Here is an 18,066-nt window from a genome sequence, read left to right as displayed (position 1 = left end):
ATGCTCCCCAAGAAGCCATGCCCATGCCTCCAAGCCCATGCCCCCTAAAGGAACCATGCCCCTCAGAAAAGGAAGCCCATGCTCCCCAAGAAACCCAGCCTGTGCCCCTTGGGCCTGTGCCCAGCCTGGAGTGGGAGGCCATGGCAGCCCCTCTCCTTCTCCTTCCTCCTCCTGCTCTTCCTCACCTGCCATGTTGTTCTGCCAGCGGAGGCCAGGGGGGCACCGAGGGCCCTGTGGGCTTCCCCTTGGGGCGCCCTGTCCGGGCGGAGGGGCAACAGGGGCCGAGGATGGCGGCGGATCCCTTCGGAGGGGGGCCCAGCAGAGCCGGCGTCGCGCCCAGGACTTCCCCGGCTCTGGGCCCCCCGCCCCTTCCTTCCTGGGATGACACTTTCAAAATGGCGCCGGCTGATCCCCGCGTGACGTCACCCGAGGGAGGGAGGGGTCAGGGGAAGGGCTGGGAAGGAGGAGGAGGAGGGCCTCCTTGCAAAAAAGGCAGCAGAGAGAGAGAGAGACACATCGTTGCATTGGCTGCAATGGAACAACAACAACACTATTGAATGATATTGTTACATCACTGTTAGGACATTGCAGCCCATGCAGCCCGAGTTTGATGGGCAAGGGTTCCCAGTTTCTTTCCTGGGCAAGGGTTACTTGCTTGCATTGGCTGCAAGGGAGTCGTTTTATTGGTTGCATGGGCTGCAATGTCATGTCACACTCTTCAATGGCATTATGGCATCATGACTGTTATTACACTTCTGCCAATGCAGCCTGGGTTACAGTGGATAGGAGAGGGTTACAGTGTCTTTCCTGGGCAAGGGTTATTTGGTTGCATTGGCCAGAAGTGTATATATGTATATATATATTGTATCATTATTGTGACATTTCTGCCAATGCAGCCTGGGTTGTGGATAGGCAAGGGTTCGCTTTATTTTTTTAATGGGCAATGGTTACTTAGTTGCATTGGCTGAAATGTGATAATAATGATAATAATAATAATAAAAATAATAAATATATTACTTCATTATTATCACATTTCAGCCAATGCAAGGAGAGACATTTATCCCTGGGCAATGGTTACTTGGTAGCATTGGCTGAAATATTATTATTATTATTATTATTATTATTATTATTACATTGCAGCCAATGCAACCGAGTAACCATTGCCCAGGAATAAATGTATCTCCTTGCTTATCAGCCACCTAGGTTCATTTCCTCTCTCTTTTTGCAAGGCTGAAAGGAACCAGGAAGACCTCCTATACCTATTATGGTTATAATAATTATTATTATTAATGTACATGTCGTCCACTTCAGTTGTATGTACTCTATGTTCTTTTAAATTCATGTGTATTTTAACTGCAGTGTTTTAACCGATATGATGCATCTGTCTGTTAAATGTCATTGTTTCCGTCTTGATCCATGGGGAGAGGCAGGTAAAAATTACTATTATTATTATTATTATTATTTATCATTTCTCCATCTTTCTCTGAAAATGCCAAAGCCAGAGATGCTGGGGAAATGTCAGGAATATACTCTTCTAGAACATGGCCACATACCCCAAAAACCCACAAAAAACTATGGATGCCAGCCATGAAAGCCTTCGACTTTACATTGCTTATGTGCACTGATACAGTAAATGGCACAGAACTGTACTTGCCATTGCTGTTTACCTGATGCAGGGGGGCTGGCAATGCCACCCAACGCCAATGTGCCAAGGACTGGTTTGCCAAGGACCCATTGGCTAAGGTCCTTCTCTAAGTGCACCTTTATAACACAATAATAGGGTCGTTGTGCACTGTGACAATGTTTTGACAACTAAAAGCTGCAACTTTCCTGGGAGTAAAATTCATTGAACATAGTGGCACACAATTTTAAGTAAACACAGATAAGACTGCACTGTTAAAAATGCAGATTTCTATTACTGCATCTACTCAACTGTAAGTTGACATCATGTATACATCGAGGGGAGGTTTGGGGGCTGAAATGATAGATTTTGATATGATACGTGGGTAAGTCGAGGGTAAAACTTAGGAGCACGTAACCAAGGATGTAAAGGATGAAGCAAAGCAAAAGGATGCCAAGGAACATCCATAACTGTTTGTGTTCAACTTAAATTTAAACAGGGCTATCAACTTAAAGGTTGGATGGATGAGAGAGCAGAGGGTGGTCAGTGTTTCTTTCAGGTACTCCAAGGAGGGATTAAGCTCTCACCTTCCACCAGGGAATGGCTCCTGTTTTGATAAGCATTAGAGTACAGTACTTACATTGACCCATGAATAAGTCGACCCAGATTATTATATATATATATATATATATATATATATATATATATATATATATATATATATATATTAAATTAAATTTTCTAGATGTATACATGAATATACACCTTACTTTGGAAAGACACATTTACAGATGTATGATTTGGGGAACACATTTTTTGAGACACAGGGAAATAAGGGCCTGAACAGACAGGCCAAAGTAAAGCTGCTACTGGTCACTTTGGAGGTATGCTGTTTAAATGATGCATGCGTCCTAAGAGGCCATAAGCCATGCCAAAGCCATGCTCCAGTTTGAAGGACTAGAGCATCTGGACTCTTAAGTGCATGTGTCACTTAAACAGCATGCCTCCAAAGTGACCCGAAGCAGCTTTATTTTGGCCTGTCTGTTCGGGCCCTAAGTGTCATAGAGGAGATAGCTTTTCTTCTTTGTTAAAGCATCACCTCTGCCAGCAGGCCCCAGGATCAAACCCCTCTCCAATCTTTGGCCTGTTACAGACTGCCAAAATAAAGTGGCTTCGGGTCTCTTTGGAGGTATGCTGTTTAAATTATGCATGGGTCCTAAGAGTCCGGAAGCTGCACCAAAGCTGCACTCCAGTGCTTAGGAATGGAGTGTGGCTTTGGCGCGACCTCCGGACTCTTGGGACCCATGCATCATTTAAATAGCATACCTCCAAAGAGACCCAAAGCAGCTTTATTTTGGCAGTCTGTAACAGGCCTTTGTCTCATAGATACTTTGGGAGATCTGACCTTTATTAAAGCCTCTTCGATCATACACACTTTGAAAATTTAGATCCTAGTGTGGACATGAAGTGTTTCTGAAGAATGGCCCTCTTAAAGGTCAGTGTGTAAGACAGGAGGCATGTTGTTGATTTGACCCTTCCCTAGGGACAACATTTCATATGTATATGTCAATTGCCAGGTAGTATTTCCCTCTTTCTGCTCCCGCTATAATGTTTGTGCCTCTGTGTGCATATCTGAATGCATGCATGCTTTTCAATGCAATAATGAATGTAGTTGGTGGTGGGTTTTTAGGTCACTTTTTCCTCCCAAGTTTCAAACCAGTAGTATGAATGTAAAAAGCCTGGCGCTAAAAAGACCATGGAAAATCAGACCTGGCAGCCTAGATGGCATGTGAGCGATCCAAAGCATTTTCCACAGCAGATCAGAATACACCGCTGTTGCTTTCTTGGATGGCTGCTGCAGACTGTTCACCTTCTCCATTAATGCAGGGGTCAAAATATCCGTAGCAGTTGCCATGTACTTTTGTTGTTTTCATAAAGCCAGAGAAGAACTTGGAGGAGGTCAGATGCTGCACTGAGGTCAGGCATGACATTCTTCCTCTGCAACCTCCCCTCCAAATCCCAGGTAGCAAACACGACAATTACAGCAATGAATATGATATTATTTGGCAATAGAACTTTTATTGCTAACTGCATTGCGATGGCTGTGAGTCAAACACCATTTAACTGTTTTTTTTTGGGGGGGGAGTGTTGGACTACGTGGTCATGTTCTAGAAGAGTTGATTCCTGATGTTTCGCCAGCATCTGTGGCCGGCATCTTCAGAGAAGGAAGATGCCAGCCAGAGATGCTGGTGAAACGTCAGGAATAAACTCTTCTAGAACATGGCCACATAGCCCCCCCAAACCCACAAGAATCTATGGATGCCAGCCATGAAAGCCTTTGACTTTACACCATTTAAATGTCCCAACTGCTAGTGATTCGATGGCAAAAAGTCCTAAGATCCAGCCTACTGCCTCACTGCGCTGTTTAAATCATGTTTGCCTTGTTCGTTGCCAAGCCCTGTGCATTAGACTGGAGACATCCAGGCATTCTCTCTAGCTGCTTTCTTATTGGCCTAATATCCCCATATCATTGAGGCTATTGTCCCCAATACTTTATGCTCCCCTGTCCTCTGCAATACTGTTTCCCTCCTGATCAGGTTTGTGGGACTCATAGTAGTTATGTCCTCACCAATCACTCCGAGGAACAACTTGTGTCTTGCCAGAGGTCCTTCATGAAACACAGACCATGATCTTTCCTGATGGCACCATATAGAGAACCAGTATTTCCTTCTAATACCCTTTTCTCTCTTCCTGGCTTGTCTCCTTCCACAGGGATGAGTAATAAAATAGCAGCCTGTGCTCCAGTGGCCTTCAGCTTCCTACCCAGAGCCTCACGGCCCGATGCAACATGTTGCAGGCTGTACCTTGCAGTATAATTTGTTCCCACGTGGGTCAAAAGGAAGGGATCACGGTTTAAGCTAATTGTCTCAGTGGCAGATTCAGCGCAGGAGTGGGAGGATAGGGTTCAAGGGAGGTTTAATGACAACGTAGGTCACTAACAACCGGGAACACAACACAGTGTTACGGCTGTTGCAGCACAGCAACGAGGTATTTGTTGATCCTCTAATATGAGTCAGTGAACCAGTTTCCATTTCTTTGAAATACATTCCTGAATTAAATATTGTGTTCCAGAAAGTGGCATTTCCCCATCTGCAGTTCAAACTGTCTGTGGCTCGTTTTTCCAGATTCCCATTCATCTTCCCATTTTGATGATGATGATGATGATGATGATGATGATGATGACGACGACGATGATGGGAAGATGAATGGGAATATGGAATTATTATTATTATTATTATTATTATTATTATTATTATTATTTACTTATACCCTTTGGGTGGCAGGGAACAGACAAGAGTACATATAGAAGGAGTTATGCCCTCAGCCCTATTCAGTTACATTTCTAGTCCCAGACAGGTGAGTATAGGCACTGCAACCTTATTCCTTATTTATTTTTGGTCTTACTTCTTCTGAAGATTCATACATTGGCTGTCAATCAAATGATTCTCAAGCTGATTGACAAGTGTAATAAAAATCCCCAAATCACATACATACGTACACGCAACAATAACTACAGTATGTTTGCTACTGTTATACCATCATACCTGTGGGTATAACCCATGGTTTTCCCTCAGCCATGATATTCTTCCTTTTGGAAACCAGTGGGTCTGAGCTGCCCATTCAAACCCAAACCACTGGAAGATAGTTTCCATACTTATGGAGATCGCTCCCAATAACAACTATTACTGGAAATGTCAAAGCAAAATGAAATCTGTTACTGTATTATCATGGATCAGCAGGGGGAACCCAGACATCTTAGAGGCATAGACAGTGGCATTATTATCAGTGCTAATCAAAATCCGCCAGTGCTTTGACCTAGCAAGTCCTGTCTCCTTTTACCAACACCAAGAAGCTCTTCTAGAAAGAATAAACGCACCAGTGGATGAAATGCATAATAGATTTATTAATTAGCAGACAACATTTGCATTTGGTAGGGAAAAGTTATATCTAAACAAGTCTTATATTGAAAGTATGTTCCACAGAACAACTCACATTTCTGTTCTTGTTATGGGAAGACCCAGGAAATGCACCCCAGGCCAATGATGTCCAGTGCCACACCAGCTAAGCTCCCTCAAGGCAATATCTCAAGGCTTTTTATAGGGAAGAGTGCCCTGGTCTACGTGCCGTTCTTCACTCTCAAACAGTCATACCTGTTCTCCACTAGACACATGCCTCTAATACTTAACACCTGTCTTTGACTCTCAGTTCTTGTCAATTATTTACAATGTTACAGTCCTCGGTCAATAGGGACAGGTGTCTTGCCCAACCAGGTACAGTACTTCATTCTTCTAAGGCATGATGCAGTGCTAGACACAAGCAGAGACCAAGGCTAGATAGGCTTGGCATTAGCTAAAGCTGTACGGACTTCTGGAAGAAACAGGCCAAGAAGGTCATTTTGGCCAAGAGCGGATCCATTTTGAATTGATTCATGCATCAATGTGAACCACAAGTGGATTATCTTAGAGGGGGAAAATGTGATTGGGGCAAATGTAGTGGGAATCACACTCCATTGCTTCGGGTCACACACCGATTTATCTGTAAGTGGGAATGAGGCCTATATTACTGAATACTACAGTTAGGATTGTTCATGCCATCATGTTACCAATATCTATGTATGAGTGTGAAAGCTGGGCAGTGAAGAAAGCTGATAGGAAGAAACGCAACTCATTTGAAATGTGCTGAAGAAGAGTTCTACGGATACAGTGGATGGCTAAAAAGACAAATGAATGGGTCTGAGCTGATGATAAGGAGACATGGAGGCCTCTCATTCATAGGGTCACTATGGCCCCATACAGACTGCCAAAATAAAACTGCTTCAGGACACTTTGGAGGTATGCTGTTTAAATGTTGCATGCATCCTAAGAATCCAGAAGGCACACAAAAGCCACGATTTAGTCTTAAGGACTAGAACGTGGCTTTGGTGCAGCTTCCAGATAGTTAGGACGCATGCAACATTTAAACAGCATACCTCCAAAGTGTCCCAAAGCAGCTTTATTTTGGCAGTCTGTATGGGGCCTATAAGTCAAAATCGACTTGATGGCAGTTAACAACAACAAAATGTGTGCAACGGATATAAAACCAAATTTGTATCTGCTTCCTCCGCCCTTTATTTCCCCATTTGCTGAATGGTTATTAGAAATGCTCTGAAGATGCCAGCCACAGATGCTGGCGAAACGTCAGGAAGAAACTCTTCTAGAACATGGCCACATAGCCCGAAAAACCCACAAAAAAATCTGGATGCTGACCAGACTTCACTATTTATTTTTACAAGAAGTAATTAGTTTTTAGTAAGAGGTTACAATATGAATGTGTTGCTTGGTTTGCTTAGGCAGCTTAGGACTGTGGGAGCTGGACTAGCATCTATAAAGTTGGTCTTTTGCTGCCACCTATGGAAAGCTGGAAAACTTTAGCAGTATCCGGTAAGTTTATCATGCTTTTCACACAGAAGAAAATGTATGTGCTGTAAGGCAGATTATAAATTGCATACCGTTGTGGTTGTGTGTCTTCAAGTCATTTCCGACTTATAGTGGCCCTAAGATGATGCTATCATTGGGATGGTTATTCAGATGTGGTTTGCCATTGGCATCCTCTGAGCCACACTTATTGCAACCTATACTTCTCAGTATTTGATCGCATTGAGCCATAGCAGTTGAAAGTGGTGTCAAACCAGATTACTTTTGCAATGCAGACACAGCCCAAGTTGTATCTTTTTCCTGCACAGCTTGCCTCCGTTCAAGTGGATAGGATATTTTAATTGACGGTCATTGACCAATAATATGGACAAAATTTAAGAATCACATTAGAGTCAAACAATATAAAATTACAGTATAAAACATCCAGTAGGAAAACACTTAAACCTTAAGCTTATATGTTGAGTAATAAAAGTTTCAAATAGACATATAGCAGTTAGTAAGAATACTTTTCTGTGCCATCTGTTCTCTGATGCAACTCATAGTCCTTCGTATTTTAATTGTTGCCATGCAAAATTTAGCCATCAGAGTTGTCTGATCCCAGAGACCAAATGAGGCAGGGGTTTTTGTGCATACAGCTTAGTCTTTTTAGTTTTAAGTTGTGAATAAGTGAAATGGCCACCAGATGGCGGTATGACATAGGCAAATAAAATGGGTGACTAGCAATTCTTGCATTGAATGCCCCTCTTCAAAAGCAAGAACACAACAGCAGTTCTTACAGAAGCCAAGGGCTTCATTCAGGATCCCTATGGAAGTGCTTTATGGAGGCAAGGTATGGTATAAAATCAATTTTAAAGACATTCGCCAAAAGGAGTTCTTTTATTACACAAGTCAAATAATTTTATTTTACTTTTTGGTGCAACATTTTGTTAATTATTTTTATATAGATTATATTATGCAGTCTGAATAGTGTCCTTCCTTAATTTTTCATCATTTGAAGAATTATCACATTTTTAACATTAAAATGCATTGCTGCCCATTAAAGTAAATCACGGTCCAAAACACCCTGCAGAAATAATCCATTTTGAGACAGCTTTAACTGCCTTAGAGAATCCTGGAAATTGTAGTTTATTGTGGCACCAGAGCTCCCTGACAGGGAAGGCTAAATGTATCACAGAACTACAATTCCCAGAATTCCCTACCACTGAGCCAGGGCAGTTAAAGTAGTCTCAAACTGGATTACGTCTGCAGTGTGTTTTGGACTCATAAAAGTTTAATATATAATATTAAATACTGCCCATAATCTGTTCTCTGTTTATAAGGGTAGATAATCTGAATTGTTTCAGGTGTGAATTCATCACACAAAGTGTGAATTGGCAGGCTTTGCAAAAGAAAAAAATAATGTACAACTTAAAAAAATGCTTGCAATCTTTCTTTTTTTAAATATCCAAATTTTCATTTAACAACTGTCATTTAAATATATATATATATATATATATATATATAAATATATCATACATTGTAATAGGTTGTCAGATTGTCTTACTGAGGTGGTAAATGAAACCATAATGATTCCATGTTAAATGGAAAAACTTTTGTATTATGTCTCTACCTGTATAAAATTTAGATGCAATATGTTTTTAATTTCACACACGCCATAAAACACAGGCACATGTTGGTGCATTCATAGGAGTGGAAAGAGTGATTGAATGAAGTCCTCTGAACCGAGATGGGCTTCGGGGATAAGTCAGAAGGGCCTTCATGTTCAGAAATTTGCAGGAAAAGACATCATGAAGGTGATCCAAAATAGTCTGATATCAGAGATGTACAAATCCCTAAACCTGATTTGTCTTCTCAGAAAGTTTTACCCAAGGAATTAAGAAGCTTGTTGGAATACCAATAACCAGAAGCCAGAAAGTATGGTTCTTGATCACAGTGGTTCTGGAGGAAATAAAGGGTCTGAACAGACAGGCCAAAATAAAGCTGCTTCAGGTCACTTTTGGAGGTATGCTGTTTAAATGATGCATGTGTCCTAAGAGGCTGGAAGCAGCGCCAAAACCATGCTCCAGTCCTAAGGACTTGAGCACAGCTATGGTGCAGCTTCTGGCCCCTAAGATGCTTGTGTCATTTAAACAGCATACCTCCAAAGTGACCTGAAGCAGCTTTATTTTGGCCTGTATGTTCGGGCCCAAAGTTAAAAGTACCCATCTGTAACCCACAACAATATACAGCCCTCCAGATGTTTTTGCACTGTACCTCTCACATCAATTGAAGCCGAAGGCAATGCAATTTTCAGTCCAACAACATCCAGAGTTAACAAGTCCCTCCGCTTACTCTAAACCCAGGTCATAATGGACTAAACCCAAGGACTAAAGTTGGTGAGAAACATCTTGAAGGCACACCACCACCACAATAACAACCACCAGCACCATCACAGATAACATTGAAATGAATCTGATTAATATTTAGTTTTAGGCAGCGGCCCCAAGACCTTGGGCTTTTAAAGAGTCACTGCTGAAAGTCCTTAAACGGACAAACTTTGCAGGACAAAACTTGCAAGAAATGCTGCAGTGGTGCAAAGAGGAGATGGATTCACTTCAGAAGCATCAGAAGCTAAATCCAAGTGGCCTAAAATGCTGAAAGTGAATTTGATGTTATTATGATCCATCCATTCATCCATCCATCCATCCATCCATCCATCCATCCATCCTTTATGTAGCCAAGGCTGTCCACAAAGCCAAAGCATGATCAGCTAAAAACCTAACAAGTAAAATTACAACACATTTCAGTATCGCTGCATTCAAACCATATTCAACAATAAAAACATTTGAGATTAAAAATAAAGCACGCACCGTGGAAAGGCTCTCTCCAGCCCCTCTTTGACCATCCTCCCAATGCCAACGGTGCAAAAGAAATGATAAAATGAAAAATCCAGCTAGACAAAAGACAAGAAAAACAGGGGCGTAAAAAGACTTTGTCAAAGGAACTACTTTGCCAAAGGCTTTGTAAACGGAGGTATGCCTGAATAGGCTTAACCCTTGCATCAGTATACTGCTATAGTCGTACAGTACAGCTGGGTTTATATTTATAGATTTATATGTGCAGTTTTATTTATATGTGTAACTTATACATCACCAGTATATTGTATTAATTCACTTATACACAACCTTTTATTTAAACGTTAACCACATATTGTTCTGTTTTTGTATCTCCTTCTCCAAAAGGCATCAGCCACTCATAGCAGTAACCGACTTTTGCTTGACAGCATTGATGAATGAACCTCCTTGCTAAACTTTGCAACAGGTACTACCCCTCTTTTGAGTGTGTATTTCAAAAGCTAGGCATACAAATTGCACAAAGGTGGGATTTATATGAGATCCATAAACAATTGTTTAGCAGATATTGGGCTGTTAGCTACCACACGGCTAAGTATAACAAATAGTAAATGCGTGATTAAACTGCATCCACGTTTAACGTCTAGTTGTTTGTTTCCACAGCTGAAACTGTCAAGCGGTTATCAGGTTTCTGCTCTCCTGAATAAGGCTGGAGTATGTGATTCTGTTGTGAGATATGGGTTTCTGCAGATGGGTAGAAATGCCAGGTTCTGCTTAAAAAGAATAAATTCATCAGGCTAGGGGGAAAAAAGTTCAGTTGGTTTAATTTCTGTTTGGCGTTTTGTCGTGAAAAGGCACAAGAGCCCCACCTGTAATGAAAATGGTACCAGCTCAGATGGCCAGCTTTTCCAGGCTCCTGACTTCAAAACAGGATGGTAAGGTCCAGATACAAACAAGTGAGAAGCCAAAGAAGGAGGAAGATACTAGGGGCTTCACCACAGTTGTTTAAGTGCAATCTCTTTTCCTCTAGTTTGCGTCTGTTGTCCCATGTCTTTGGAGCAGCAGAAAATAAGCTCGCTCCATCCTCAATATGAAACCCCTTCAAATATTTAAACAGGGCTATCATATCACCTCTTGACTTTCCCATCTCCATGCTAAACATACCCAGCTCTCTCAGTCACTCCTCATAGGGCTTATAGTTGCCAGACCCTTCATCATTTTGGTCGCCTTCTTCTGGACTTGCTCCAGCTTCTCAACATCCTTTTTGAATTGTGGTGCCCATAGTATTCTAGGTGGGGCCTGACCAAAGCGGAATACAGTGGCACTATTACTTTTTCCAGTCTAGACATTATACTTTTATTGGCGACAGCCAAAAATCTCATTGGACTTTTTAGCTGTTGCATCACACTGTTGACTCATGTTCAACTTGTGGTCTACTAGGACTCCTAGAACACTTTCACATGTAACTGTTGTTAAGCCAGTTGTCCTCCATACTATATCTATGTATTTAATTTTTATTCTTCCTAAGGACAGTACCTTATATTTCTTCCTGTTGAAATTCATTTTGTTAGTTTTGGCCCAGCTTTCTAATCTATTCAGGTCATTTTTAACTTTGATCCTGTCCTCTGGGGTATTAGCTACTCCTCCTAATTTGGTGCCATCTGCAGATTTCATAAGCATGACCTCTATTCCTTCATCGTCATTGATAAAGATGTTGAAAAGCACTGGACCCAGGACACTTCTCTCCAGGATGAAATGAAAACATTGCTGAGCACCCTTTGGGTTCAACTGGTCAACCAGTTACTAATCCACATAAGTAGCCTCATCTATCCCACATTTTACTAACTTGTTTGGAAGGATATCACGAGTGACCTTGCTGAAAGCCTTACTGAAATCGAGATATGCTATATTCCATAGCATTCCCTTCATCTACCAGGCCGGTAATTTTATCAAAATGAGACAATCTATGGCCTGTTACAGACTGCCAAAATAAAGCTGCTTTGGGTCTCTTTGGAGGTATGCTGTTTAAATGATGCATGCATCCTAAGAATCCAGAAGCTGCACCAAAGCTGCACTCAGTGCTTAGGAATGGAGTGTGGCTTTGGCGCGACCTCCGGACTCTTAAGACCCATGCATCATTTAAATAGCATACCTCCAAAGAGACTCGAAGCAGCTTTATTTTGGCAGTCTGTAACAGGCCAATATACCTCACCAAAAAGGGCTGGGTCTGGGGTGACCACATGCAAAAGAGAACAGAGACTCTTCCATCCATTAGCTCCATAGAAGAAGGAATTTACCCAGGTGCCATGAAAGCTACACCGTCTGAAAGTCCTTCTTCTGCACAACTATTGAAGAAGGAAATCCATTGACTCCAGATAGTATCGTTCTGAATGGACCACTGGATAAGAGTTACCAAGTTCTGAAGCAATGGTCTTCCCATCACCTGTACTGAACACCTTTGCTTGGAGACACCAACGGCTGAACCTGAGACTTTCAGCACACAAAGGATATTGCACTGAGCTGTGGTCCTTTCCTTTCTGTGTGTTTTTTTTAAAATAATAATAATAGCAGCTGCAAAGGCCCTCAAATCTCCCTAAAATTGCTATGTTGACAGATGGGGAGAGTAACCCTTCCCCTGATATTTCCCCCAATTAAAATCCTTTCCCTAAGCTCCTATTTAGTTGCTGCAGGTGGGAGTTATAAGCACCTGTATGCTGCCTCTGCATCCCCTCCTACAGCCCCAAGACAAACAGATTGCTAGGAAAGGGGAGACCAAACTGCAAAGGGATTATTATTATTGTTATTATTATCATTATTATTTTTATATCCCACCTCTCCCAAAGGATCGAGGCGGGCTGCAATCACAAAATACATTAGTAACAATAACAATATAAAATACACATGAGATAAGATAACACAGTCTCCTTAATCTCCAACTAAACAACAACCATTATAAAACGCTACTGTTTTTCTTTCTGTGCTGGCTGTGTGCCGTAATAAATATTCAGTTATAAAATACAAATTATATTGATAAATTATAAATGATAAAAGCCACACTTTAAAAACGAGGGATCGTGAGGCAGACACGGGCAAACCATGGTAATGTTAAGGACCCTGATAATGTCTTATTACAGACATTATAATAGAATAGAAACATAACAGCAGTGATCTGGAAAGCTCCATTTGACAGAATCCCTACTTTACCATGGACAGAGGAAAGGTCTGAGCTTTGTAGTCCAGAAAGACTCTTCCCTAAGCTTTGCCTTTCATTATATTTTTAAACACAGGCTTGCAAGGAAGAAACTACTTATGGACCTTTTGTCCATGTTTTCTTTCCTCAAAAAATCTCCAATCGCTTTCCCTTCCTTTGGAGGTTTCAAAGGACCTTCTGAACCAGTCTGGTGGAAAACACAGATGATCATCTGCTCTTTTTTGGCCTAAAGAAGCCTACACTTCTTATAAAACCAATTCTCAGGGGTGTCTCATCGCAGACTAAACTTACAAATCCCTTAAGATTCCCCCCCCCTTATGTAATTTACATGGGGGGTTTTCAGACTTTTTCCCCTCAAGGGAAACCTTTCCATCTTAGCTTGGCCACCAAGGGACCCTTGTACCTTTGCTACTGAAACCCTTTGGAATATTCTGGGGAGTAATTGGTCCTGACTTGCAGTCACTTATAAACCCATTTTGTGTGAAGCGACAATGTAATTCTATATTCTCAGATGAATGACACATGTTCTTATGCATTCCCACCAGCAACAACCCCCCCCCCCCCCACATTGCTAGCCATTCTGATCTATGCAGGAAGCCAATGTGGCAACTGCTGGGGGCTAAAGGCCTCCATTGGAGGCTATACTGTGGGCCCTTGGTATGCGCTGGTGTTTAGTTCCAGGATCCATGGATGCTCAAATCCCATTCTATGCAATGGCATAGTAAAATGATGTCCCTGATATAAAATGGCAAAATCAACATTTGCTATTTTGGAATTTGCATGCATATACTCAACTATAAGTCAACTTCATATATAAGTCGAGGGTAAGTTTTGGGGCCAAAATTATGGACTTGAATTTGACCTGCGGATAAGTTGAAGAAAAAACTTAGGGGCATGCAATGAAGGATATAAAAGATGAAGTGAAGGAAAACGATGCCAAAGAACTTGCAAGATTCCAGCAGGCATAACTCTTTGTGCAAATACTAAAGGCTGGATGGATGAGAGAGTAGAAGGGAGTCAGTGCTTCCAGGGCAGATTAAACTCTTGTCTTTCACCATAGATAGATAGATAGATAGATAGGAGAGTCAAAATACAGTACTTACATTGACCCATGGATAAGTTGACTCAGGTTTTGGGGGTCCATTTTTTAACCTAAATTTCTAGACTTATACATGAGTATTTACAGTATATTTTTCAATTTTTAAATCATGAATTGCTGAATGCATGGATCAGGAATCCATGGAGAAGGAGGGCCAACTGTACTGCTACCATTCCTCACGTCTAAACTTTCTTTGAAGTCCCTGAAATGGCCACAAACTCTGATAGAGGCTGCAAGAGACATTTTGACACATGTTTGGTCCTTCCTGAGCCATTTGTTTCCACACAGAGTGACCTAGATCACCCTGTTACCAAAAGAGAGAGAGAGAGAGAGAGAGATTCAGGGCCTAAACTTATTATTATGCTTTATTTATATAGAGCTGTAGGTTTGCAGTGAAAAACCTGGGCTGCACCCACACTGCAGAAATAATCCGGTTTGACACCGCTTTAACTACCATGGCTCAAGGCTATGGCATGCTGGGAATTGTAGTTTGCTTCGCTTTGGTGCCCTAACAAATTAGCTGTCCCCAGAATTCCATAGCCTTGAGCCGTGGCGGTTAAAGCAGTGTCAAAACAGATTATATTCTGCAGTGTGGATGCAGCCTTAGATTGTTTTGAGCCCAGGCTAAAGGCTCTGAACTCGACTTCAGGAACCAGTCTGATCAAAGTTTAGGGACTCAAAACTCCTGGATAGGCACAACCCAAAGGAAGGTTTTCCATGTATGTGAGGGTTGAGAGAGAGAGAAGCCAGGCAGCAGCAACAGGGTGAATGGAGCAATGCATCTACTCTCTGGAGAGGACAGGAGCTGTCCAAGGTTGCAGGAATAATGCAGTTTGACACCTCTTTAACTCTCATGGCTCCATCCTTGTGGAATCCTGGGATTTGTAGTTTGCTGTGGCCCCTGACTGCTCTGACAGAGAAGGTGAAATAGTTCAGCAAACTAGAAATCCCAGAATTGTATTGCATGGAGCCATGGCAGTGTCCAGCTGCATCATTTCTGCAGTGCAGATGCAACCTCTTTTCCACTCTGCTGGGAAGAGACGGGAGGAATTCTTACTCCTAAGGAGAACCATCCAAATCAAGGGATGCTCAGTCTTTTGGAGCCTGTGGCACCACTAAAGGTGCATCTACACTGTAGAATGGAAGCAGGTCGACACCACTTTAAGTCCTGCAGCTCCAGCCTGTAGAACCCTGGGATGTGTAGTTTTACAAGGTCTTTAGCCTTCCCTGGCAAACAGTGCTGGGGCCTCACAGAACTCCAAGGATTCTATAGATCCCAAACTTTGGCCCTCCAGGTGTTTTGGACTTCAACTCCCAGAAGCCCCAGTAAGTTTGGACAACAGTACTGGGAGCTGAAGTCCAAAACACTTGGCAGAGAGAAGTTTGGCAAACAGTGGGTTGTGTGGCTTTCAAAGCGGTGTCAAGCTGCATTGTTTCTACAGTGTAGATCTGCAAAGTTCTGTGATTTTGTGGAACAACAGCCTCCAGCCCACATTTTAGGTAGGATTTGGGGTAAAACTGGGGAAAGAAGTTCACTCTCTCGGAAAGAAAAAAGGCTGGCTTATTTCAATTCCCGACATTTGTGTTTAGAGTGAAATTGGACGCCATGGCAGCTCTTGCAGATGGGTTTCCCCAGTCCACAAATATACACAACAAACTTGGTGGATCCACACTGCGCAGTTCTAACAGTTCCATCCCGCTTTAACTCCAGCCTACAGGATCCGGGGATTTGGAGTCTGGTGGAGAAGGGACTTTGCTTGCCTTAAGTCAATCCATTGGGTGGCCATGAGCAAGTCACACTCTCTCAGCCTCAAGGCTAGGGACTACAGCTCCCATCATCCTCGAGCTGAACCTCCTCTTCGGTATATTAAACAGAGAGAAGGAGAGCTGGCATCGACTTATTGCATCTGGCAACTCCAGATTTGCAAAGTCGCATCCTTCTTTGCAAACTCCAGTTGCAACCTCCCCCCTCCCTCCTTTTCGGACTCAGTCCCCTTGAACCCAAGGGGCTTACTTCGGAGTAAAAAAAGAGAACAGGGCTGGCTTTTGGCAATGCATCCTTGCCTTAAAGAGAAGCAGAGCTAGCAGACAGGAAAGAAAAAAAGAACCAGCCCGGTTCGTTTGTATTTCTTTAAAGTTGTTGAATGCAGCCAATTCTGTGCTAAAGAGGGAAGGAAAGGGTCCAAAGGACTGTAGGCAAGGAGCCAGTGGATCTCTCTACTTCTATGGAGAAGGCAATGAATCCCCTCTCTTTTACTCTAGAGTAGCCTGACAGGTTTGGAGCAGGTTTGTCATCTCAAGCCTTGCTAAAACCGAGATCTCTTCCCTCCAACCAGATTTTCAGGAACTGATCTCTCAGACAATGCGATGTAAGACTTGTATCTTTGCAGTGCAGACGCTTATTTCGCTGCAAGTGCAGGGCAGCAGTGCAAAGGAAGGATCTTTTCAAGACCCTTTTTGGAAAGCTGTCAGGGGAAATGCAATGGTAAAGCCATGAGGGACGATGGAGTTGCTCTTGCAGAAAGCTCCACACTCTTTTCCAAAGGCAGCTTGCGCAGGAGATCTTCCCTCGAACAGAAAACATCGCAGCGATGGCAAATCTGAATTATTATTATTATTATTATTATTATTATTATTATTATTATTATTAGTGTAATGACAATTTTAAATATATGTTTCACGCTTCCAAATAAAACCCGAATATTGGATTGATCCTTGTCCTCAACCTCTTTCATTTCCTAAATAATAATGACAAAGAGACCAAAAGAAGAAGAAGGGAAATCTATTTATGCTCAACCATAGTTTAAGATGGATGAAATCCTCTTCAAGTCGGATCTGATTATTTAATTTAGACCTGATAAAATAATTTAGGATTCTTCCCCCTTCCCCCCCCCCTCCAGCCTCCTTCAGATTGGAGCCAAAAAGCCAGAAAAATGCCCCCCCCCATTTATTTATTTATTTATTTATGCATTTATTTCCAGGATATACCCCGCCTTTGGTTCCATAATGGGATTCAAGGAGGGTTGCAATAATATATATATATATATATATATATATATATGAGCTGAAACATTGCTTAGAAAAGTTAATAATAATAATAATAATAATAATAATAATAATAATAATAATAATATGCTAATAACATTAAAACATAGATTAAAACGAGATCGCCCCTAACCACCTCGATTCCTCCCCAAAGTCTTTCCATACAAGAGTTTTAATGTATGATTCTTGCAAGGAATTATTATTATTATTATTGTTGTTAGTTTGTTTTGTCCTTGAAAAGGCGCATTTCCATAAGAGGAAAAAGAGCTTTGCAAAATCATTTTTTTAAAAAGTCACCGGTTTGGGTGAGGAAGGGCATCCCCCCAAGCTCTTCTTAGTATGATCTGATTCTTATTATTATTATTATAGGCTGTGCCTGTGTGAGAAGGCAAGGGAGGCTTTAACGGTGCATAATGAGGGCAGGACAAGGCAGGGCTTGTGTGGCTTCAACCGAGGGACATCTGAGTCCCTCATCTGGCAGATGGTCTCTCAGACCAGATTTGCATCCATTGTCTTGAAATCTGTTTTCGCCTTGCTGTTATATAGATTTCAGGGGCAGATCTATATCCCTCCCTCTCCCCCTGAAAGCAGTACAAAAGGCTGAGGATTTGGAAAAGGGGGACATGATGACACCAAGCCGGCTTCATTTATATAGAGAAAGGGGGCTGTGTTGTTTGCAGGGGTGTGTGTTTGTGTGTGCTTGTGTGTCTTGTGTTTGTTGTTGTTGTGCCTCCAAGTTCTTTCATACTTATAGGGACCCTAAGAGTTTTTTTCTTGGTTCCACA

The 18,066-nt window shown here is 41.9% G+C and overlaps 1 protein-coding gene across 2 annotated transcripts in view; it reads right to left on the bottom strand.

Moving 5' to 3' along the window:
* PPP2R2A (protein phosphatase 2 regulatory subunit Balpha) overlaps positions 1 to 408 on the bottom strand; it is a 39,325-nt gene extending 38,917 nt beyond the window's left edge. The window contains exon 1 of one of the 2 annotated variants that reach the window (XM_042476120.1): positions 186 to 408. In XM_042476120.1, coding sequence (XP_042332054.1) covers positions 186 to 192 — 7 coding nt within the window. In that variant the 5' untranslated portion in view covers positions 193 to 408. The remainder of the gene's footprint in view (positions 1 to 185) is intronic. The other variant, XM_042476119.1, reaches the window with a different exon arrangement.
* Positions 409 to 18,066: the final 17,658 nt, after the last annotated feature.

This window comes from Sceloporus undulatus, chromosome 6 (assembly GCF_019175285.1).
Source record: "Sceloporus undulatus isolate JIND9_A2432 ecotype Alabama chromosome 6, SceUnd_v1.1, whole genome shotgun sequence".
NCBI lineage: Eukaryota > Metazoa > Chordata > Lepidosauria > Squamata > Phrynosomatidae > Sceloporus > Sceloporus undulatus.
The sequence above is the reverse complement of the archived record's forward strand: the minus strand, read 5'-3'. Positions and strand labels throughout refer to the sequence as shown.